Here is a 24,736-nt window from a genome sequence, read left to right on the forward strand (position 1 = left end):
TTCCTGAGGAAGTGGTGGATGTGGGCACAGATACAATGTTTAAAAGTCATTTAGCTAAGTATATGAATAAGAGGGATATGAGCCAGGAGCAGGCAGATGGGACTAGTTTAGTTTGGGATTGTGTTGGACTGGTTGGACTAAAGGGTCTGTTTCCATGTTACGTGACTCCAAGGTTAACGAGGATGATCGCTGGTATGGAGGGATTGTCTTTCTTCCATGTAATTGAACAAGGTGGTCCAAACAGAAGTCATCCAATTTTTTTAGCAGACAACAATCTGGGAAAACAAGCCAGTAGTGTTGAAGATAGTTACAAACAACCGATTTCAATGAATGCACCCAGACTGTAGTCAAGGTTGTCAGTCACTTTTATTACATCATATGAGCTTATTTTGTTGCAATGGAAATTTTGTCACTACCAGCATTTCCAGTGTTAATGTCTCGAATCCTTGACAGCAAGTAATTTATAACTTATCGAATGAATAACACACAGTTATGTAATAGAATCAAAAAGAAGCATGATTGAGGATTCTGGGTTAAGTTATGAGAGTATTTCAAACAGCAGGCCTTATACTCAATGAGGAAAATCAATTTGCCAAGTTTGGTATTCATGTTCTTGGATCATATTCTTGGATCATATTCTGCCTGAACAGAAAAGATTGAGCATTTGATCGTGGTCTAAGCTGCTTGAAACTGCACCAGGTATCAACGGACATCAATTTGTGTGATTTGAATGGGTCTTCCTCGCAGATGATCACATTCAAGCAATCACATGTTCGAAAGTGATCAGAGCTTGTTAAATTTGTGTAGGAATAATCCAATGATAGTGAAGCTGATTTCATTTAGCTTGCTGCCCCTGTGTATTAACAGCAGTTTTATAGGTATCAAATGTAACTCTCTTATAGATTACAATATCAACAGGGATAAACAAATTTTACAGTGTATTTTCAGACATCTTCCCCAGCAGCATCCCTTACCCCTTCCATTTCAACTGTCATGCCATCTTTGCTTATTCTCTGGAATCTCTGTGCCCACTCTGTCGGGGTGATCTTTTTGAAGAAATGCAAAGATGCTCCACCATCCTGCTGGAGGGTTACAGTAACAAAAAAAAAGCCAAGCTATGTAAATGTAGCAATATTAAATAATAATAGTATGTAGAAAGTGTGCAGTGGAATTAAATTTAGAAGTAACTCATCAACTCAAACGCTCCCTCACCTTTCAAACCTGTGACTTCTACCATGCATGGGATCATCAGCATCTGCAAGTTCCTCCCTTAATCATGCACCATTCCGAACAACATTGCTGTTCCATTGATGTTGTTCAGGCAGAAGTCTAGAACTCCCTTCCTAACAGACCCCCTGTACTAAGCTGCTGTTTTAGGGAAAGTAGCTGCTGAAGCCAGAGCTGGGAGAGCAATGCAACCCTCTTACCTGCAATCTGCCATCTATTACAATAAGGAAATCAACAGGCTGGTAGTAGTTACCATAGCCCAGAGAGCGGTCTTACCCAGTATCCATTTTGTGCTACTGCCCAGAAAACCAGGCATCTCTCCAAGGTGTACACCTAAAATGTATTGTGAATTTTAAAAAGTTTAAATAAGAATTCTATCACTTGTCATGAAATGTATGTGATGAAAATACATATATGAATCAATGGCATGTAGATATTGGTCTTCGTGTATGAGAGGGTTTGATAATTGACTTGTCAGTATTTCTGGAATCAAGATTTTCTTTAGAACAAGTTTGAAAGACAGAGCTGCTGTGGTGGTAATGGGGATTTTTGCATTGGAAGAACTTTATGAGCAGACAAAATAAATACTGAGGAGAACTAACATGCTTTCTGTAACAAAAGATCAAGCTTTTGTTTTGCTTTCGGCAAAACACCCATTCCTTCAAATGTTTTTGTTTTTCGCTTTGCAGAGGTCCTGATGGAAGTTAGCTGTGAGAGACAATTTCTTCCGATGAAATAAGACAGTTTAGGACCGTTAGGGAATAGTTGATCCTCATTGACAGGATTTTAATTTGAATATTCCATACCAGAAATGTTTGACTAGAACCCTAAAGAAATTATTTGAAGCTGAGCAAGTCAAAGGGCAATTATGTGACTGATCAAAAAAGAGACTACTGAACTCTCAAGCCAGGAATTCAAAACAGTTAAGCTAAACCTTTAGGTAGAGAAACAAATGCTGTCTGATGTTTGAGTACTCTAAAGTGTTGATGTTTAAGTAGATCAGCTTTAATCTTGACTGTGTGTTTGAAATTTTTCAAATTGTGTGCATGTAAATAGCTTGGTTTATTTAACTTTGCCATCTGGTTTGCATGTTAAACTTCTTTTTATTATGAAAATCAAATTTTCAGCAATGTGTCCTGATGTCTTAGTTGAAGATCTCTGTGTTAAATCAGAAAACAATATGATCTACCAAGCAAGAACTGACATGTCCAGTAATAATATTGGCTGGGATCATAACATGGGCTGAAAAATGTGATGCTGGAAAAACACAGCAGGCCAGACAGCATCCGAGGAGCAGGAGAATCTTCAAAAGGGCTTATGCCCAAAACATTGATTCTCCTGCACCTCGGATGCTGCCTGGCCTGCTGTGTTTTTCTAGTATCACATTTTTCAACTCTGGTCTCCAGCATCTGCAGTCCTCACTTTCTCCTAGGATCATAACATACCCAGTGAATTTCTGAGAAGCAGAATTTTGTGTTTCATCCCATCCTTTGAATCCTTCAAACTCTGTTCATTAGTGATGGGAGTAAGTTGCACGGGCAATGTGAAGAAACCTTCAGCTGAATTAGACAAAGACTGTATGAGTGAACTGGAAATTAATTGAAATGTGAATTGATTGAAGGGAGGCAGAGGTACTTCAACTAAGGTTTACTGCCAGAAGGAAATGCTCCAGAACAAAATCGTGGTGAGCAGCACGGTGGCTCAGTGGTTAGCACTGCTGCCTCACAGCACCAGGGACCCGGGTATGATTCCAGCCTCGGGTGACTGTGTGGAGTTTGCACATTTTCCCTGTGCATGCATGGGTTTCCTCCCACAATTCAAAGATGTGCAGGTCAGGTTAATTGGCCACACTAAATTGCCCATAGTGTTAGATGCATTAGTCAAAGGGAAATGGGTCTGGGTGGGTTACTGTTCAGAGGGTTAGTGTGGACCTGTTGTGCCAAATGGCATGTTTCCACACTGCAGGGAATTTAATCTGAAAAAAAATGAGAGAGAGAATAATGTATCGATAGGTCTACCTTTAGTGAAGCCATTGGCAAACAATGTCTCTTCTTCCTCAGGCAGCTGGGGAAATTTGGCATGCCGGTGAATACCCTTGCCAACTTGTATAGGTGTACCATCGAGAGCCTTCTGTCTGGGTGTTTCACTACCAGGTATGGCAACTGTACCATTCAAGATTGGAGATGATTACAGAGTGTGGTGAACTCGGCCCAGATAATCACAAAGGCCAACCTCCCATCTATAGAGTCTATCTACCAGGCCCGCTGTCAAGGAAAGGCTACCAGCATTCTCAAAGATCCATTCCACCCTGGCAATGCTTTTCTACAACCACTACCATCAGGGAGAAGGTACAGAAAGCTTGAATACACACACCAGCCGGTTTTGAAACAATTTCTACCCTACTGTTGTTAGAATATTGAATGGACTCTCAAACTCTTAGCATTTGCCTTTACCTGTGTTTTGGTTTTCGCTGCTGTTAATAGTTACTTATCTACGCTATTTAACCAAGTGATCGACCGGTATTGCTAGCAAGACAAAGATTTTCACTGTGCCTCGGTACATGTGACAATAAATTCAATTCAATTCAAAGTGACATCACAAAATACAGTGTAACGCGATTGAAGGGAAAGAAACTGATTGAGAAGGATTCATGAATATTTCTAGTTCTTTAAAGTAAGGCCTTTATGTCTCCACTGTTTCTCTTCTCCTTAAAAATAGCTGGTTAATTCTCATGATTTTCTTTCATTACATTAAAATGTAAAGAGCAGGGAGTCTACAGAAATTATTTCACAAAATAAGTCAAAACGATAGTGATGGCAGGAGAGATGTGTGTTGGTTGTGCAATGTATGGAAGCTGGTGGGCACCATGGTGATCCAGAGCAAACATGTGTCGGAAATGTTTGCAGTTCGAGGAATGTTGAATCCGAGTTGAGGAGCTGAGGTCCAAGCTGCAAACATTGCACTTCATCAATGAAGGGGAATGTGACCTGGATACTTTGCTCTAGAGGGTGGTCACACCTCCTAGACTAGGTAATTCAAATTTTCCTGTGATCGGAGACAGGAGAATGTGACTGGTTGCATTTGAGGAGCCATGGCTCTTGCAATTTGCCATCAAGGTTCTTGCAAGCTGTGCACATAAGAATAGGGACACAAGAAAGATGATAAAACTGACGACAATACCATGGTACAGGGAGCTATTCAAGTCAGGAGAGGAAATAGGAATGTAGTTGTGGTATCAGACAATATAATTAACACAATATATAGAGTTCTTCACAGCAGTGAGTGGGGTTGAGAAAACTGTGTTGCCTACTTGGTACCAAAGTTAAGGACATGTCTTAGGGCTGGAGAAAATCTTGGAGTGGGAGGGTTAAGATCCAGGTGTCGTCATTCATGTTAGTACCAATGACATTGATAGGACAAGAAAGGAGATTCTGCTGAAAGAATTTCAACAATTGTCTTTACTCAGTGAGTCGTGAGTTCATGGAATGCCCTGCCAGTAGCAGTGGTGGACTCTCCCTCTTTATGGGCATTTAAACGGGCATTGGATAGGCATATGGAGGATAGTGGGCTAGTGTAGGTTAGGTGGCCTTGGATCGGCGCAACATCGAGGGCCAAAGGGCCTGTACTGCGCTGTATTGTTCTATGTAATTAGGAAATGATTCAAAAAGCAGAGCCTCCAAGGTTATAATCTCTGGATTTCAAACTGAGCCCTGGGCAACTGGCACAGGATAAATAAAATCAAGGAGTTAATCCCTACCCACAAAGATTAGTGAGAGTGGAATGGGTTTCTATTCTTGGGTCACTGGCACCAGTAATGGGTGGAAAGGATAAGTTCTGATAGGACAGACTTCACTTGAACTGCACAGGAATCGATGTCATAGAGTCATAGAGATGTACAGCATGGAAACAGACCCTTCGGTCCAACTTGTCCATGCTGACCAGACATCCCAACCCAATCTAGTCCCACCTGCTAGCACCCGTCCCATATCCCTCCAATTCCTTCCTATTCATATATCTATCCAGATGCCGTTTAAATGTTATAATTGTACCAGCCTCCACCACTTTCTCTGGCAGCTCATTCCATACACGTACCACCCTCTACGTGAATAAGTTGCCCCTTAGGTCTCTTTTATATCTTTCCCCTCTCACCCTAAACCTAAGCCCCCTAGTTCTGGACTCCCCCACCCCAGGGAAAAGACTTTGTCCATTTATCCTATCCATGCCCCTCATGATTTTATAAACCTCTATAAGATCACCCCTCAATCTCCAACACACCAGGGAAAACAGCCCTAGCCTATTCAATCCCTATAGTTCAAATCCTCCAACCCTGGCAACATCCTTGTAAATCTTTTCTGAACCCTTTCAAGTTCCACAACATCTTTCCGTTAGGAAGAAGACCAGAAGTACATGCAATATTCCAACAGTGGCCTAACCAATGTCCTGTACAGCTGCAACATGACCACCTGAGGGGTGACATTATATAGGTTTATAAAATCATGAGGGGCATGGATAGGATAAATAGACAAAGTCTTTTCACTGGGGTAGGAGAGTCCAGAACTAGAGGGCATAGCTTTAGGGTGAGAGGGGAAAGATATAAAAGAGACCTAAAGGGCAACTTTTTCATGCAGAGGGTGGTGCATCTATGGAGTGAGCTGCACTCAGCGCAATCCCACTAAAGCTCCCCAGTACTGGGAACATTAGTAAGCAAACCCATATTTATTCAGGATTCCTCCCCCCGGGGCCCCCAGACCACCAGACATAGCCCTCATGACTACACAAAGGCCCTAATCAATATAGCCGACAAGTCTGCATCAATATAATTCAGAAAGGGCCACCATGTTCGAGAAAACATTTTTGTTTTCTGGTGCACCATACTCGTAAGGAAGTCCAGGGGGTATGTGCTCCATAACTAATCTATACCAGCACGAAATTCCCAGGGGTTCTCTGATACCCAACTCATTAGAATATTCTTGCATGCACAAAATGAAAAATTATTAAACAATTTATTCCCATCCGTGTCCAAACAAGGGAGATGTGGAAGACCCAAGAGGAGGGACACCGGATCCAACTTAACCTCAGTTTCCAAAATGCTCATTATGGCATCACAATACCAGCGAAGCTTGTGGCATGACCACAAACAATGAGTAAGAGTGCTAGCATCCATTTTACATTTAACATTGGGGACACTCCTGTCTTTAATTTCGCAAACCATTCCATTGCCAAATGAGCCGTGTGGAGTATCTTCATTTGGATAGCCGGGGTCCTGTTACAAATCAAAATCTCCCCAACCTTCTCCCAAATATCCTCCCACATCTCAGATGAGATTTCAACCCCAATTCTTGAGTCCAGATTCTCCATATTCGCTCAATGTCCTTTGAGACATTACTTCCTAACAAGTGATACAGGGTGCTGACCGAGAACACTCTCCTTTCCGTAACCGACTTATAGGGACTAACCATCAATATAGTATTTTTTTTGCATAAAGTCCCTAATCTGGAAGTAACGAAAGAGGTCTCTCCTAGGTAGTTCAAATTTCTGACTCAGCTGCTCGAAAGACATCATGATCTCCCCTTCAAATAAATCTCCCAAACAGGAGATTCCTGGAGATTCCCAGAACTTAAAGCCAGAGTCCGTCAACCCCGGCCGGAATTCCAACTTTCCTGCTGTGGGTGTGAAAAAAACTTCCCCTCACCTTGCCGCATCATTCTCCATGCTTCAACTGTTTTAAGGATAATTAGGTTTCTGCAGTGGTCCATAACAGTCCTCCTCTTGTTCATAAACAACAAATTGATGAGGGGGCATTTTGTTTGGGAAGCCTCAATGTCCAACCAGATTGATCGCAGGTCCTGGCAGACCCAGTCAGCCACATAGGAACTCAATTGATATTTCTTAAAGTCCGGGAAATCCAAACCTCCCATCCACTGCGGGAGCTGCAATTTATCCAGTTTAATAAGAGACCGCCTATGCTGCCAGATAAAAGATTCGAGCCAACTGTAAAGGCTCCATAGTGCTTGCCTTGGCAGCATCAAAGGGAGCATTTGCATGGGATATAACAAGAAAGGAAGAATAATCATTTTCACCAGAGCTATTCTTTCCAACCAAGATATCGGAAGATCCTCCCAGTATGGAAGGTCTACCTTATCTTCTCTAGCAACTGCACATAATTAGTGTTATATAATTGATCGAAGACTGGTGATAAAAATGTCTAAATACAGGAAACCTCCCTGTGATCACGAGAAAGGGAAATGGGTTCCATCCCCAAAATCAGATATATTAGTAAGGCCCCCCACAGGCATGGCTTATGACTTTATGAAATTAATTTTATACCCTGAGAATAAGCCAAATAAATTAATCACTTGTATTAAATGGAGAACAGATGTCATTGGGTCTGTTAAGAAAAGAAAGACGTCATCTGCATAGAGGGTAATTTAATGCCTGCCTGATCCTACCTGTGGGGCAATTATGTTGGGATCCCTCTGGATGGCCTCCTCCAGCAGCTCAATCACCATTATAAATAAAGGTGGTGAGAGAGGGCACCCTTGTTGGCAGTTTCTGCCGACACTAAAACTATCTGACCTTACACCATTAGTGAGAACCGCCTCTTTCGGGTCGCTATATAACACTGCCACTCACTTGGCAAAAGCCCCTTCAAGACCAAACCGTTTCAGGTCATTAAAAAAAGGTATGGCCACCCCATTCCGGTCAAATGCTTTCTATGCATCCAGGGAGACTACCAAACCTGGAATCGATCTTTGCTGGCATACTTGGACCATATTTAATGCTCTTCTAATATTGTTGGTAGACCTACTACCCTTGATAAAACTTATCTGATCCTCCTTTACGGTGAAAGGCAATACCCTCTCCAGCATTAATGCCAGCATTTTCACAGAGTTTTAAAATCCACGCTCAGTAATGATATGGGCCTGTATGAAGTGCAATCTTTTGGGGCTTTTCTTTTCTTACAAATAAGAGAAATATTTGCTTCTCACAAAGAAGATGGGAGGCAGTCCTGACTGTATGAGTAATTGTATATATCCAGGAGTAGCCCTGCCAGCATGTCTATAAACTCCTTATAAAACTCACTTTGAAATCCATCTGGACCAGGCGCTTTACCACTCTGGAGCAGCCTCACTGTCTGCTGTATTTCCTGAATTGTCAGGGGAGCATTCAGAAAGGATGCCTGCTCTGAAGTTACACCCAGAAGGTCCAGGGTTTTAAAGTATTCCATCTTCATCAATCCGTCCTCATAGCCCTCCGACTGGTACAGCTCAGAGTAAAACTTCCTAAATGCTGCATTCATCTTTTTGGCATTGCAAGTAAGAGTATCAGCATTCTCTCTGATGGATGTCATAGACTGGGGGGCATTCTTCTTTTTGGCCAAGTATGCTAGGTATCTACCTGGTTTGTCACCATACTCAAATAATCTCTGTTTCGCAAAACAGATTTCCCTCTTTGCTGTCTGGGTGAATGCAGCATTTAAAGTAGCCCTGAGGGCTGTAATCCATTGCAATTTGGTTATAAACGTTCTGTCAAAGTATGCTAACTCAGCTGCCTTCAGGCGAGCCTTGATCAAACGTTGCTCTTCTCCCATCTGCCACTGCCAGGTCGCAGAGTAAAAAATAATCAAACCCTGTGCATAGGCTGTGGCAGTCTCCTAAAGCAGCGATAGATTATTGGCCATACCCAAATTAATATCCCAAAAGATTTTAAATTCCTGCAAAAAAGGACTCTATAAACTTGATATCTTTCAGGAGGAAAGGGTCCATGTGCCAGTGCCAGGAGCCTGTCCTGTTACCACTGTCCTTGACCTCCATGTACACTGCCGCTTGATCGGAAACGGCTATGTTCCCTATTCTGCAATATAGCACTGAATTCAAAAAGGTTGATGGTACAAAAACATGTCAATTCTAGTATAGATCTTGTGTGGATTAGAAAAAAAGATGCAATCCTTACCTTCAGGGTAAAGACACCGCCACATGTCCACCAACCCCAGCTCCCTGTTCAGGTCCACCAACTGCCTTGATTGCGGGGACATACCCGTAAGACCCTTAGGTATTCTGTCCACTTCATGGTCAATAATACGATTAAAGTGTCTCCCCATAATTGTATGATGTGCTCCAAGGGCCATCAGCCTGGAAAACGCATCTATTAAAAATTTAAGGGGGTGCACCGGGGTGGGGGGTTATACATTCAAAATCCTATATTCCTCTCCATGTATTAAAGTTTTAAGAATTATAAATCGCCCACACTCATCCTTGATTTGGCCTAACATTTGAAATGGGAGGTTCTTCCAGATGAGAATAGTAACTCCTCTACTTTTCGAATTAAAGGATGAGAAAAACACGTGGCCGAACCCTCCCTGTTGCAACTTCAAATGCTCCTTATCGGTTAAATATGTTTCTTGCAGCAAGGCTACATCGACCCTCTCCTTTCTAAGGCTTCACAGTATCTTTTTTCTCTTAATTGGTGAATGACTCCCTTTAACATTCCAGGTGCACCATTTAAACGAATGGCTAACCATGATCGTCCGAAACAGTCCATGACCTCCCAGGAGGAAGAACCCCACTCATAGTGCGCCAGGTGAAAACCATTAACAGTTTGTATAAATTTAAAAGTACAACTTCTAAAACTACCAAATCAAAACTTCTAACAGCTACTTCTACAACATACCAACATAATAGCACAAATGAAAGGAGACTTTTCCCCTTGCCCACAGGGGACGCTCATACAACCCATTAATCGCTCCATGACTCGTTCTGGCTGAAGCCATACCCTGCTGCAGATAACACCAAGTAAGAAAAAACACAAACATTTTATAAGAAGAAAGTTAAAAGTGGGTACTCAACCTGCCCCCTCCATACTGTAATCCTAGGCACTCCTGGTAGAACAAACATATATAACCTCTCCCTGCTTCCTCCAGACACACCCCCCCCCCCCATCCCTCACCAGAAAAGAAGAACAAAAGGAAATAATAATAAGAAAAAAAGGAAACAAAGGATGGTGGGAAGGGAGAAAGGAGAGGAGAGAGGAAAAGGAGAAAAAAAGAAACAATTATGACCCTGACATATATTTAAAAAAACAAGACTGCCCCCCACCCCCCGACAACCAGGCAAATTACAAAGAAAAAACAAAACAAGCATAATTGTCCATATTATTCATGCCAGTCAGTCTATTTTAAAGCATCTAAGAAGTCCTTTGCCTTTTCCAGTGAGTCAAAATTGCACACAGACCCTCCATGGCCAAAACGTAGTCTTGCTGGGTACCCAACTGAATACTGGATACTCAAGTCCCTCATATGCCTTTTTACCTCATCAAAGGCCTTCCTCTTATGAATCACGGCTGGAGAGAAGTCTTGAAAAAGCATAATTCATGATCCCTTTTATATGAAAGCTTGAGGATCCTTCCCCAGTGCTGTAGAGGCTTCCAGCATCATTTGTTTATTTCTATAATGCTGGAGTTGCGCTAGAACCGGGTGGGGGACGCTGGTCCGAACCGGGCCTGTGCACTGCGACCCGGTGGGCCTGCTTGACCCGCACCTGGCCTACCTCGACTTTCAGCTTCATAAACTTCCAGCTATTGTTCCAAGAAGCTGATGAGCTGACCTTCCACCTCCCGTTTAGGAAGCTCCACCAGGCAGGTGTTTTTTCGATGACCTTGATTTTCGAGCTCGTTGAACTGCTCCTCTGAGCCATTCGTATCGTACCGGCCATTCCAAGACCTGGACCCGACCTGCCGAGGATTCCGATGCGGTTTCATAGGCCGCAGCCTGTTGCTCCGCATCCCCAACATGCTGCCCAAGATGCTGGATCTCCTGGTTATGCTTCTGCAGCATGGCCGAGATCAATTCGAGCCTGGCCCGGGTCTCCTCCATCGATGAATCAATCTTCTGTCGGAGTTTCACAAACTCCAACATCAGGTTGTGCTCCATAGTTAAATCCCCTGGGGCAATCAAGGAGGCTGACGCTGCAGCCACTGATGCGTCCATTAGTGCAGGGGGGTCCCCGCTTTTTGTGGTCCTCACGTTCCCTTCCCTTTGGTCATTTTTCCAATAATTTTAAACTAACATAGGACAGTTGTAGGGTCAAAAAAGAATTATTTCTACCACATTAGGTAATAGAGGGTGAGTGCCCTGTTTTGTCTGGGTTTTGGTGCAGAGCTCAACAGGACAGACCTATTGGGTCACCGCCATCTTGAATCCCCCCATAGAGGGCTTTGAAATAGAGGTGAGGTGGGGAAATGTAGATATTCAATGCAATAGGGTATAGCAGCATTACAATGCAGTTATTTGGATAATGAAAGCCAGAGAAAAACAGAATGGGTAGAATGTACAAATAGAGAAAAACGGTAATAAATAGAATCAAAGGGAGACAAAATTGTGAAAAGGCAAAATTAATGGCTCTTTACCTAAATGCATGTAGCATTCATAGCAAAATAAATGAAACACAGCACAAATACAGGTTTGAGTATGATCTTGCAGCCATTACAGAAACATGGTTATAAGGAGATCAAAGCAAGGTAGTAGGGTAGCTTTCTTAGTATGGGATGAAGTAAATATTATAGCACAAAATAATCTTGAATTGGAAGATGTCAAATCTATAAGGCTTAAAGTAAGAAATAACAAGAAGGGGAAATTACTGCGAGTAATCTACCAGCCCCAAATAAGAATAGCTATACAGTGAGACAGAAAACAAATCAGAAGATAATAATGTTTCTATTCACTTGTGGGACATGGCGTCACTGACTGGGCAGCATTGATTGCCCGCCTGTATTTGCCCTTGAGGAGGTGGTGGTGGTGAGCTTCCTTCTTGAACCACTGCAGTCAATGTTCTGTAGGTAGACCCACAATGCCCTTAGGGACGGAATTTGAGGATTTTGACCCAGTGACAGTGAAGGAACAGCAATATATTTCCAAGTTAGGATGGTGAGTGACTTAGAGGGGAACTTATAGGCAGTGGTGTTTCTGTGTACAGAGGAACCTCGATTATCCACATTTGATTGTGTGAATATAGGATTATCTGGCAGGATCGCAAGGTCTCGATGTTTGGCTAAACTATGCTGTCTGGCATTCGATTATCACGAATTCAATTACTCAGACAAAATACTCCCCACCCATATCCTTCAGATAATCGAAATTCCTCTGTATCTGCTGTCCATGTTGGCTGAGGTGGAAGTGATTGTTAATTTGGGAGATGCTGTGTAAGGATCTTTGGTGAATTTCTGCAGCACATTTTGTAGATTGTACACACTGCTGCTACTGAACATCAGTGGTGGAGAGAATGGATGCTTGTGAGTGTGATGCCAGTCAAGTGGACTCTTTTGTCCTGGATAATATCAAACTTCTTGAGTGTTGGAATGATGGAACTGCACCCATCCTAGCAAGTGGGGAGTATTCATCACACTCTTGACTTGGGCCTTGTAGAAGGTCGACAGACTTTGGGAAGCCAGAAGATGAGTACTCGCCACTGTATTCCTAGCCTCTGATGTGCTCTTGTAGCTACTGTGTTTATGTGGTGAGTCCAGTTGAGTTGCTGGTCAATGATAACCCCAGGACATTAATAGTGGAGGATTCAGTGATAGTAACACTATTGAATGACAAGGGCTGTGATTACGTTGTCTGTTATTGGTGATGGTCATAGCCTGGCACTTGTCTTACGCAAATGTTACTTGTCATTTGTCAGCCCAAGCCTGAATATTATCCACATCTTGTTACATAGAAACATGGACTGCTTCAGTGTCTCAGAAGTCATGAATGATGCTAAACATTGTGTAATTGTCGGCAAACATCCCCTTCTCTAATCTTATGATGGAGGGAAGGTCATTGATGTAGCAGATGAAGATGGCTAGGCCTAGGTCATTAGCCTGAAGAATTATTGCCGAGCTATCCTGAAGCTGAGATGACTAACTTCCAACAATCAATTGTCTTTTTATGTCCTGGGTATGACTTCAACCAGCACAGAGTTTGTCCCCGATACTCATCGATTCCGGTTTTGCTAGGGTTCCTTGATACTATGCTGAGTTGAATGCAACCTTGACGTCAAGGGCTGTCACTCTCACCTCACCTCTGGAATTCAGATCTTTTGTACATGTTTGAACCAAAGTTGTAGTGAGATCAGGAGGTGAATAGCCCTGATGTAACCCAATCTATGTATCAGTGAGTAGGATATTGCTCAGCAGGAGTTTAATAGTATTTTGATGACATGGGTGACTCTAATCTTCACGTATATTGGGGAAGTCAGATTGACGGAGGCGTTTCAGGAAACTGTCGCAATTACACTGTGTTGTGGATGAAACCAGGAAAAAGACTATTTTGGATCTAATAGTTTGTTATGAGATAGGTTTAATAGATGGTCTCTGAGTAGAAGATCCCCTAGGGAGGTAGTAGTGACCATGATATCGTAGAATTTAGCATTTAGTTTGAGAAGGTCAGAAACAACGATGCTAAACTTAAGTAAGGGTAATTACAAACAAATAAGGTCAGTACTGGATTGGAAAAAATGTTTAGCAACAAAGACAGTTGAAAAACAATGGCAGACATTTTTTTAAAAATTCATAGCAACAAAGATATATTCCAGAGGGAAAGAAGAATTCAGAAAGGGAAAATCAAATGATAGTTAACCAGGGAAGTTAAGGATAGCATCTAATTAATAGAAAAATAGTGATAAACCAGAGGATTAGGAAAGTTTTAAAATACAACAAAAGACGACCAAACAAAAATAAAGAGTGAGAAAATAAACTTTGAGAGTAAACTTGCAATTTATATCAAAATGGACAGCAAATTTCTTTGCAAATATAAAAAGGAACACAGGGGCCAAAGTGCATGAATATTGGTTCAGGACAGATAAGCGAATAATAATGGAAACCAAGTAATGTCAGTACAGTTGAAAAAAAATGCAACGTATCAAGCTTCCCAATAAATAACATTAAATAGCATTCTAAAAGTACTAAGTAATGAAGGGGCAATGATTTGAGACCACCCAAAACTCAGGCAAGCCATTTCAGGCCTGCACTCCAAATCAATTTTAGGCTGGCTCACTCCCTCACATTCCACAACATGGTGACTGTTGTGGTTCTGTTCGCCAAGCTGGGAATTTGTGTTGCAGACATTTCGTCCCCTGTCTAGGTGACATCCTCAGTGCTTGGGAGCCTCCTGTGAAGCGCTTCTGTGATGTTTCCTCCGGCATTTATAGTGGTTTGTCTCTGCCGCTTCCGGTTGTCAGTTCCAGCTGTCCGCTGCAGTGGCCGGTATATTGGGTCCAGGTCGACGTGTTTGTTGACAGAATCTGTGGATGAGTGCCATGCCTCTAGAAATTCCCTGGCTGTTCTCTGTTTGGCTTGTCCTATAATAGTAGTGTTGTCCCAGTCGAACTCATGTTGCTTGTCATCCGCATGTGTGGCTACTAAGGATAGCTGGTCGTGTCGTTTCGTGGCTAGTTGGTGTTCATGGATACGGATCGTTAGCTGTCTTCCTGTTTGTCCTATGTAGTGTTTTGTGCAGTCCTTGCATGGGATTTTGTACACTACGTTGGTTTTACTCATGCTGGGTCCTTTGTCCTGGTGAGTTGTCTGAGAGTGGCTGTTGGTTTGTGTGCTGTTATGAGTCCTAATGGTCGTAGTAGTCTGGCTGTCAGTTCAGAAATGTTCTTGATGTATGGTAACGTGGCTAGTCCTTTGGGTTGTGGCATGTCCTCATTCCGTTGTCTTTCCCTTAGGCATCTGTTGATGAAATTGTGGGGTTATCCGTTTTTGGCGAATACATTGTAGAGGTGTTCTTCTTCCTCTTTTTGCAGTTCTGGTGTGCTGCAGTATGTTGTGGCCCTTTTGAACAGTGTCTTGATGCAACTTCTTTTGTGTGTGTTGGGGTGGTTGCTTTCGAAAGGAGACACTCCTAGGTTGCCTAGGAGACACTCCTATCCCTGGCTGAAAGCTCTCCTTCCACTCCCTTAACAAGTCTGAAGGCTCAACCCGTTATGATCGTTCAGGGTTGGGGCTCACCCATCACCTAGGCCTAAGGCTCATTGTACCCTCTCCCAGTTACTATGTGGGCTTACACTCCACCTTTCGATCTTCAAACTTGGCTCTGGGGCATGTTTCCATCCTCTCTCCACTCCTGTCCCCTTCCACTGCCTCAGTGCTCACATCTCCCTGCTCCCTCTGCCCAGACTCTGCTTTCGCCGCCACCCCGTCCACCTAGGCTCAGGGACTATCCCCATCCCCACCTCACCCCAGCCTTCATTCAGGCTTATGCAATGGCCCAGGCTCAACTGCTTGCCCTCCCCAGCTCCCATCCACATCAGACTTTTGCTTGCCCCATCCTACTGCCTAAGCTCAAGGCTTATCCCCTCACCAGACAAATTCTTACCCTCTGCTTCCTCTCAAACTCAGGACTTATTCCCCCTGCTCTCTTCTCCCCAGGATCAGGTCCCATCTCTCCTTCCCAGACTCGAAGTTCACATCATTCCCCTCTGAGGCTGTGGGCATACCACCTCACTCCCATCCACCAGGCTAGGGACTCACTCCTCCCTTACCCAAACTTGGGATTGGTCTCTGCTCCCCCAGGCTAATACTTCACCCTTCACTCCCCAGGTTCAAACCTCGCTCTCCCCATCCTCAGGTTTGGGCCTCACCATCCTCTCCCTCAGACTTGGGCATTGAACTTCTATCCCCAGTCTGTCAACTGGGATGGGCATTGATGGAGAATGGAGTGGATCGTGCAGTGTACTGGAAGGCAAAGAGAGGGGGTCTGCAGGATTTAGGTTAAGGGAGAAAATAGAGTGGGAGAGGAAGTAGAATGTGATTGTTTGCAGGATGGAGTGGATTGATTTGAGAGGGGAGACAAGGGAAGGAAGGGGACCAAGCAGGAAGTGAAGGACGCAGAAGGGTGAGGACTATCTCTCACTATATCTAATTATAGTAATTACAACAAGTAATATAACTAATACTAATAACACAAGAAAAGCACTGTGCTGATTTGTCTATGTTAAACAATCAATCAGTTTTGTAACTTGAACTTAAATATATTTGGGATTTGTCTGAGTTGCTCCTTTTCTTTTGAAACAATCACAGTTTACAGCAAGCACGAAGAAGAATTCTATTTTCCTTCTTTTGCTTGCTTCTAGGCTGTGCAAGCATTTGGTTCAGCTAACTTTTCAGTTGATTTAATTTGAATACTGTTGAGCACTTTAAAGGGGAATAAAAGTTTGCAATTGGGCTTGAAGTGTGTTTTCATTTCACGGTCATTGCTTATAATAGATCACCACTAGATGTCAAGCATTGACTGAATGAACGCTATTGGATACAGATTATTGTAAAGGAGTGTAATCAAATGCTGTTGAGTGCAGGATGGTGTCATTTTTTTCAAGAAGGGAAATAAATCATATGGATTCCAGGAAAATGAAAGCAAGAAGTGAGTTCTCAGAGCCATTGGGTTTCAGTGACATTTAATACTTTTGAGGAATGGTCAACCAGCTAGGGACATTTATTCCAAATCCGACAACTGTCATATACCTTCTTAAGAAAGCTTTTAAGAAAAAGTAAACAGTAGCTTTGGAATTTGGAGCACGGCGTCGACGAGTTGGACTGAAGGGTCTGTTTCTGTGCTGTACACTTCTATGACTCTATGACTGTAACATTTTAGAAGATAATGAAAAAATTATATCTCTTCAGATGTATTAGCTCACTGCAGCCCCCGATTGCCCACAACAATATCTATAAATGGATTCTTCATAGGATTATATGCTATTATTCATTCAAGTTCAGGGTGATACAAGTGGAAAACATGCCCATTTTGCATTCAAAGTATTTACTGCAATATGACAGCACTATGCAACTACTGAAAAAGAGGCTTTAAGGGTTGTGGACATTTCTCAGATTACTGATCAGATTGAAATTTCAGGTGGACACAGATCACAAACTTCTACTTACATTATTGAGTACCAGACAAAATACTAAGAATCCAGATGTACAGACTCAGACTAATGAGATATGATTACTTATAGTCAATGTCCAAGAGACATTGCAGGTCATATACTGTCCGGAGCGAGAGTATGTCAGGCTTGGGCAGAAAATTTAGTGCCCAGTGAAGATGTAGAATCATCTACAGTAATCACTGATTTCATTACTGGCTTTGGACAAGAAGTTACAGGAAATCTGTGAAGCTATAAAAAGTCGTAAAATGCTCAAAATCAGATTTGAGGAAGAATTCATGGCATTCACTTGGAAATTACTAAGTTTAGAGAAGAAGCACAACAGTCTGCATGGTGGCCCATCACAACAGTCTGCATGGTGGCCCATCACAACAGTCTGCATGGTGGCCAAACATTTCAAGAGAAATAAAGAATTTCATATCATCTTGCCAAACATTGTCATCAATAGTCAGGTACTAATAAAGCCATTAATCTCTGTGAGTCCCATAGATGGGCCTTGGCAAAATTGGAATTAAACTTATTTGACTTCAAGGGAATGCACTCTTGATTCTCATAGATTACTTTACCAGTTGAATAGAGGTTTCTAAGCTTCATACAACCATGGCTGAATCAGTGATTAAAACATTGAATAAAATATTTTATATGCACTATTTTCTAGATGAGAGAACTTCAGACATCTGTTCACAATCTGTGACTGAAGAGTTCAAGAAGACAGAGACATGTATCAACCAGCTCACAAGTTCTCCACTTCATTCACAGGCAAATGAAACAACAAAGTGGTTAAACATAGTTACTCATGGCTAAAAGCACAAGTTGAGAGTTAGCCTTATTAAGTCATAGATCTGTACATTTGAGTAATGTAAACTCACTGGCAGAGTTAGTCATGGGTGGAAGACTTAAAGCTGTAATTCCTTCACGAGAAAGCAAAAGAAATGGGATAATTTCAGGCATACAGCAATAACTTTGTCAGCACTTGAACCAGGCAGTAGGCTTGGATTAGGGATAGAAGGTCAAAAGATACAATCCTCAGAAAGGCTTAGCTGGTTGGAACATTTAGGTGAAAGAAAAAGGCATTAATTCTACCTGAAGCAACAGGAGCAAGCAAGTATGATGAGCAAATATTGGACAAGGAGAACTGAACTGCATCAACCACCTCACAAAATTGTAAAAGAGTTACAGAATGGTGGCAGGCCATCACCCTTATTCAGCATTCATGCAAACCAGGTTAGGGCAAAAAGTGAAAATTCCATAAATGCTCAACTTCTAATGTTTGGAATTTGATGGTGGATTGGGTGTTTTGAGGTAGACAAGATGGCGATAATATAAATGACTTAAAGAGCTTGTTGAAATTATGTTAACAAGAAGTGGAGAGAAACTGATGGTGAATCTATAATGGAAATAAATATGTTCATGATGATTTAACTCTCACATCAACAATCACTTGCTATTGAGATTCCAAGGAAAGAGGAATTGAAGTACTTTACGAGAGAGCTGTAATCAATATTATTTATATTTAATTGCTAATAGTCTATTGGAACTGCTGTGAATCAGCTAATAGCCATTCTTAGATAAGGCAGTGACTGTAATGTAGCAGGTCTCAGTGAAGACTGTGGAGTATTTGTAATTTCACTGGAATGTTGTAGTAATCATGAACTCCAAGCTGATGATCTGAGGATTTGGGTTCAAATTCCACTGTGCAAGATGGTAGTATTAAACTCGATAAAAGTCTGAAATTAAAACTAGCCTAATGACAATCATGTAACTATTGTCAGTTGTTTTAAAATCCTGTCTGGTTCGCTGATGTTCTTTTGGGAAGAAAATCTGCTATCCTCCAGACAGACAGTAATATGGTTGATTACTACTCTCTGAATTGGCTGAACAAGCCACTCAATTTTACCAAACTGCTACTAAGTCTAAGCAATTGTGTGAAACCTTACGGAACACCTGGCACCAACCCAAGCACTGGAAAAGCTGATATCAAACTGGCCAGTTGGCCCTGCAAAGTCATCCTTATTAGCATCTCTCTGGGGTTCTGCCAAAACTGGCAGAGCAGCATCAACACCCCCCCCAAACACCAGCCGAACCCTCAGGTACCTTCCCCTGCAAGTGGAAAAGTTGCAAAACCTGTTGGCACACCACCCCCGCTCACCTCTATCCAGGGTCCCAAACAGTCCTTCCAAGTGAGACAGATGTTCACCTACCTTTCCTCCAACCTAGTTTACTAGGTCCGGTGTTTCTGATGTTGTCTTCTCTACGTCGGGGAGATGTAGGGAACATTTCGTCGAGCATCTCAGCCGGGCCCACAGGGGCCGACCTGACCTCCCAGTCACCTCCCAGATTCCTACTCCTTTTCTGACATGACCATCCTTGGCCTCCTCCTTTGGCACAACAAATCAAACCGCAAATTGGAGGAACAACACCTCATCTTCCGCCTGGGCAGCATACAGCCCAAAGGACTTAATATTGAGTTCTCCAATTTCAAATAACCTCCCTTCCCATCACCAGACTCCCTTCCCAGTCCCTCCCCCCTCCCTTCCATTTATTGCATCGACCTTTCCTTCTAGCTACCAACTGGATTCATTCCTCCCATTGGCCAAGTAGGTTGTATCCTCTACCTGTGTTCACCTATCCCCAACTCCCTGCCACACCACCCCCTTTATTTGCAGCTCCTCTTACACTACCCCCAGTCCTGAAGAAAGGTTATTCACAAAACGTTGACTTCTCCATCTCTCGATGCTATCTAGCTTGCTGTGTTCTGCCAGCCTCCTGCTTGTCTGTAGAGAGAAAAACAGACTTAATGTTTCGGGTCCAGTGACTGTCCATACCTTACATGTTTCTAAATATGTATTCTTTATTGATCATTTTATTAATATTTGGATTTACCTTTGATAAATTGATCATTGCAGCTGTTGCACAGCGTGCCCAATTCTAAGTTTGACCTGTAAGCTGTGTGTAAAGGATATGAAATGAATAAGACAAGCTAAGTAGCTTGCTAGGTTTTTTGTAATTCTTAAAATGATTAAGAAAAAGATTTACATTTGTTTGATGTTTTTCACAACCACTGTACGTCTCAAAGCTAACGATGTACTTGTGAAATGTATTCACTGTTGCAATGTAGGAATCATGACACCCAATTTATGTAAAGCAAGCATTGTCAATGTAATAATGATAGAAAATCTGTTTTGTGTTTTTGATGAAAGGAAAATTATTAGCCAGAGCAACTGAGATTATCCCCTTGCTCTTCTTCAAAATGTTCTCATGAGATTTTTACATCCACCCAAGGAGACAGATGGGATCGTGGTTTAACATCTCATTTGAAAGATGGAAACTCTAGCAGTGCAACATTTCGTTAGTATTTCACTGAGCTGTAAGCCTTGATTTTTGTGTTCAAGTCATGATATGTGACTTGTGATTTAAAGGTGAGACTGCTACCAACTCTCCTGACTAGATACAAGACAGAATTCTAGTTTTAAAATATTAGAGTTGCAGGTCATCTTCATGTGAGGTTATTCTTTTCAGCTTCTATCTCCAGGTCAAAACAAATCAGCAGTATTGCAATTCTGGGAGACTCCAAGAGCAGGAGATCATATGCTTTCCCCTACCTATTGGCAAGTTTCTCATGGTTCTTACATATGCATGGTCAGCCTAAAATCATCAACCTAGGTTATTTTTCTTAGGTGTATGGAAGATGCATATCATTGGAAGAATGAAGAAGATACTCAAAGGTACGTAGTCAATGCTTTTTGCCCACCTTTCAGAAACATGAACATTTAACCTTCCTGCTGTATCTGAAATACTTTGATGTGCTTGGTATGTGTTACAGGATTTTTAAAAATCCTAGATGCAGAATAATTTCAAGACCTTAGCTGACATTTTTATAGCATATTCAGTGGATTCTTGATATTTTGCTACACGTGAATCTAATATGAAATGTTCCATCATTGCAAATGTTGAGTTTTTAACTGGCTCAAACAATATGTTTTAGTGATTGTTTATCCTTAAAAATATGTAGGCTTTGATAACTTCTAACATTTGAAAGGAGAACAGATCAGCTTCTTTCAATAATTGATTGCATTTTTATACTGCTCTGTTTAACCAGTTTGTTTTATTGGTTTATGTTTGAGAATCGGTCCCTAATTAAAATGTTATCAATTGATGGTATTGGTGAATTAAGGTTATAAAGCAAGTGATCTTCCAGAAAATAATTTGATATGTTTGTTTTGAAAATAAGAAGTTACTAAATTCTATCATCGGACATCAGAGCATGCAAAATACAATGCATGCTATCTTAAGCATTATCTTCTATGTTTTGTATATTTTCTAACTTATATTGCTGTGAATGCATTAAATCTAAATTTTATACAACAATAGTACTGTATTCCCTTGAGTAGCTGATAACATCATCTTGCATTTGTATAGGGGGGATGCCAACTGTACAAGTATTTGCAAGGATTTGGGAGTTTCATCATCTTTAGAGATCAAGTGACATGAGACATGCAGATCTACAGATTCCGAGGAAGTGAGTTCCCAGTATCTGTTGGGATGTTAAGACAAGAGTCATGCATCACTTAATTTCTTCAGGAAGGATAACATCACTGGCTTGAATTTTGCATTAAGAATGTGACTAACAGCACACTTTTGTTATGACAGACAATTTCCAGAGTCTGCACATATGCAGTTAAACATGAAAATCTGGAAGTGAACATCTGAATTGCCTTGCGTATCCACAAGCTACATTATATTGGCAGATTCATAGTAAAGTCAGGCTTGAAATCTATGAAGAAATTTGCAATTGCTATATTTGACCACTAAACACCCCAGTAAATATTAGGTTTGATATGTTCATGAGTAACTGAATTGTTAACAGTAAAGTGACTTTGAATTAGTGGCACACAAGCACTCTGGTTGTATTTAATGCAATGTAATTTTACATATGTGAAGACGTGTTTCTGTAGTAAGTAATTATTCTTTGAGATTTTAATTAAAATGTTCAACTTATTTCTGTCTCATTCCAATTCCCACCTGTTTTTCCGATTCTCTATCTTGCTTTCTGTACATGACTTAAATCTGATTATGTTCTGTTTTATATACCCTCATTTAGACTCTGCCTTCTGATTGGTTGAAGAACCACACTATTGCTTCCTGTTACGTAGGTGCTGGATTGCTTGTAGACAGTGCAGTGTTGGATTTACACTTTGCTAGCATGTTTGAAAGCAGGGTGGGGAAATCATAAAATTCAGAATCTGACCTGCCTATCACTTTCCCATCTGTCCCAACCTGTTTCCCATTTTATGGTGGATGATGAGGTGTTTAGGCAGCTTGCCTAAATAGGCCTACTTCGGCTCTTATATGGCCAATTGAATATCATTTGAGTGTTGCATTTTGTCCTGCCACTATTTTAAAAGTAGTGCAGGCATTGATGTTAAATGGAGAGTCTAGCAGCTGATATCAGGCAAGCAGGGGTTCTTCTTTGGATGGTTCACTGTGTCCACCAGAAGTGATTCTTCCAAAGTCATATGTGCCCTTTAATGCTCCCTCTGCCTGACCTCTGAAACCAGCCCTTGCACCTTTTTGCTGCAGTCAAAATGAAAATTTATCTTATGCAGAAGATCATTAGAAAAAAACGGTGCCTTTCCAAGAATTTTGCTGGAATCAGAATCCACGTGGGTAGAAAGGAAACTACATAAATATTCTGGTTTCTTTTATTCAGTTGGGTTGCTGCTGACATAGGAGAGTTTGTTTTTTTTTGTTATTCATCAATGAGATATGGTTAATAGACATGAGATTTGTGGATCATAGCATCCATGCAGAGCAGACAGAGGCCATTCAGCCCATCAAGTCTTCACCAACCCTTCAAAGAACATCTCATCCCCCCAATCCTATCCCCATAAACATGCATTTGTCAGGATTAATCTACTTAGTCAGCACATCCCTAGACACTGTGGGGAAATTTAGCAAAGCCAATCCACCTAACACACATTTTTGGACTGTGGGAGGAAACCGGAGCATGCAGAAGAAACCCACACCAGCACGGAGAATGTGCCAACTCCAAACAGCTACCCAAGACTGGAATCGAACGCCGGTCCTTGGTGCTAAGAGGCAGCAGCACTAACCACAGTGCCACCAAACTTAATCTAATCTCATCAGAATCTGAAGTTTTGTCACATCCAGTTCTGAATAGTGGCAATCAATCAAACAACTAAAAATGGGAGGAGGTTCTACAAACATCCCCATCCTTAACTCTGGGGGAGTCTAACACATCAGTGCAGAAGACAAGATGATTGTATCCATCATCTGCCAAAAATGCCAAGTTGGATAGTACAACCTGACTTCCTCCTGAGGTTTCCAGCTTCATATCTTCAACCAGTTGAATTGACTATATACCTTATCAAGAAATGGATGGCTGCTGGATAATGCAAGTTCTGTGGTCCCTGTTGACATTCTGGCAATAGTACTGAAGACAAATGCTCCTGAATTAGCTGTACCATACAAGTGCAACACTGGCATCTACCTAGCAATGCAGAAAATTTCTGAGGTGTGTCCTGTGCACAAAAAGCAGGACAAATCCAACCCAATCAGTTATCATCTTTTCTGTCTACTCTCTGTCAAAGAGTTGGAAAGAGTTGTTAACAGTGCAATAAAATGCACTTATTCAGAAAAAAACCTGTTAAACGATACTCAGTTTGGTTTCGACAGGGTCACTCAGCTCCTGACCATATTATAGCCTCAGTCCAAATTTGAACAAAAGGTCTGAACTCCAGATGTGAGGTTGAACATGCCACAGATTATGGCATCAAAGGTGTCCTGCAACTCGAGGATCAATCAGAATTAAAGGAAAACATTCTGCTGATTGGAGTCATATGTAGAACAAAGTAAGATGGCTGTGATTGTTGAACAGCAATCATCTTAGTTCTGGAATCATACATAGGGGTTGCTCACTATCCTACACCCAACCATCTTTAGCAGCTTCATCAGTAATGTTAGCTCATCATAAATTCAGAAGGGAGGCTGTTCATCAATGATTGTGCAATGTTCAATGACTTTCGCGACACCTGAGTAACTGAAGCAGCACATCTACATATGCAGCAAATCCTGGGCAACATTCAGGCGTGGGCTGATGAGTGGCTGTAACATTTGTGCAACACAAGTATTGAGCAATGACCATCTCCAGTGAGAGAGAATCCAACTATCATCCCTTGACATTTAGTGGAATTGCCATTACTGAATCTCCCACTGTCAACATGTTGGATGTTACCATTGACCAGAAACTGAACTGGAATAGCCATATAAATACTGTGGAGACAAGAGGTCAGAGGTTAGGAATTCTGCAGTGTTTAACACACCTGTCTCCCCAGTGTCTGTCCACCAGCAACAAGGCACAAGTCTGGAATATGATGGAATACTCACCACTTGCCTGGATTGGTCCAGCTCAAACAACAGTCAATTAGCTTGACATGATCAAGAATATAGGTAAAAACAATGACTGCAGATGCTGAAAACCAAATACTGGATTAGTGGTGCTGGAAGAGCACAGCAGTTCAGACAGCATCCAACGAGCAGCGAAATCGACGTTTCGGGCAAAAGCC

General features: G+C 41.7%; 1 protein-coding gene across 15 annotated transcripts in view; it reads left to right on the forward strand.

The window, feature by feature from the left end:
- magi2a (membrane associated guanylate kinase, WW and PDZ domain containing 2a) overlaps nucleotides 1-24,736 on the forward strand; it is a 685,460-nt gene that overhangs the window by 48,828 nt on the left and 611,896 nt on the right. For 11 of the 15 annotated variants that reach the window (XM_072562648.1, XM_072562647.1, XM_072562643.1 and 8 more), the window contains one exon: nucleotides 20,828-20,875. The exons of the other annotated variants lie outside the window; for them this stretch is intronic. In XM_072562648.1, coding sequence (XP_072418749.1) covers nucleotides 20,828-20,875 — 48 coding nt within the window. The remainder of the gene's footprint in view (nucleotides 1-20,827; nucleotides 20,876-24,736) is intronic. 15 annotated transcript variants of the gene reach the window in all.

Source organism: Chiloscyllium punctatum, chromosome 44, assembly GCF_047496795.1.
Source record: "Chiloscyllium punctatum isolate Juve2018m chromosome 44, sChiPun1.3, whole genome shotgun sequence".
NCBI classification, from domain to species: Eukaryota; Metazoa; Chordata; class Chondrichthyes; order Orectolobiformes; family Hemiscylliidae; genus Chiloscyllium; species Chiloscyllium punctatum.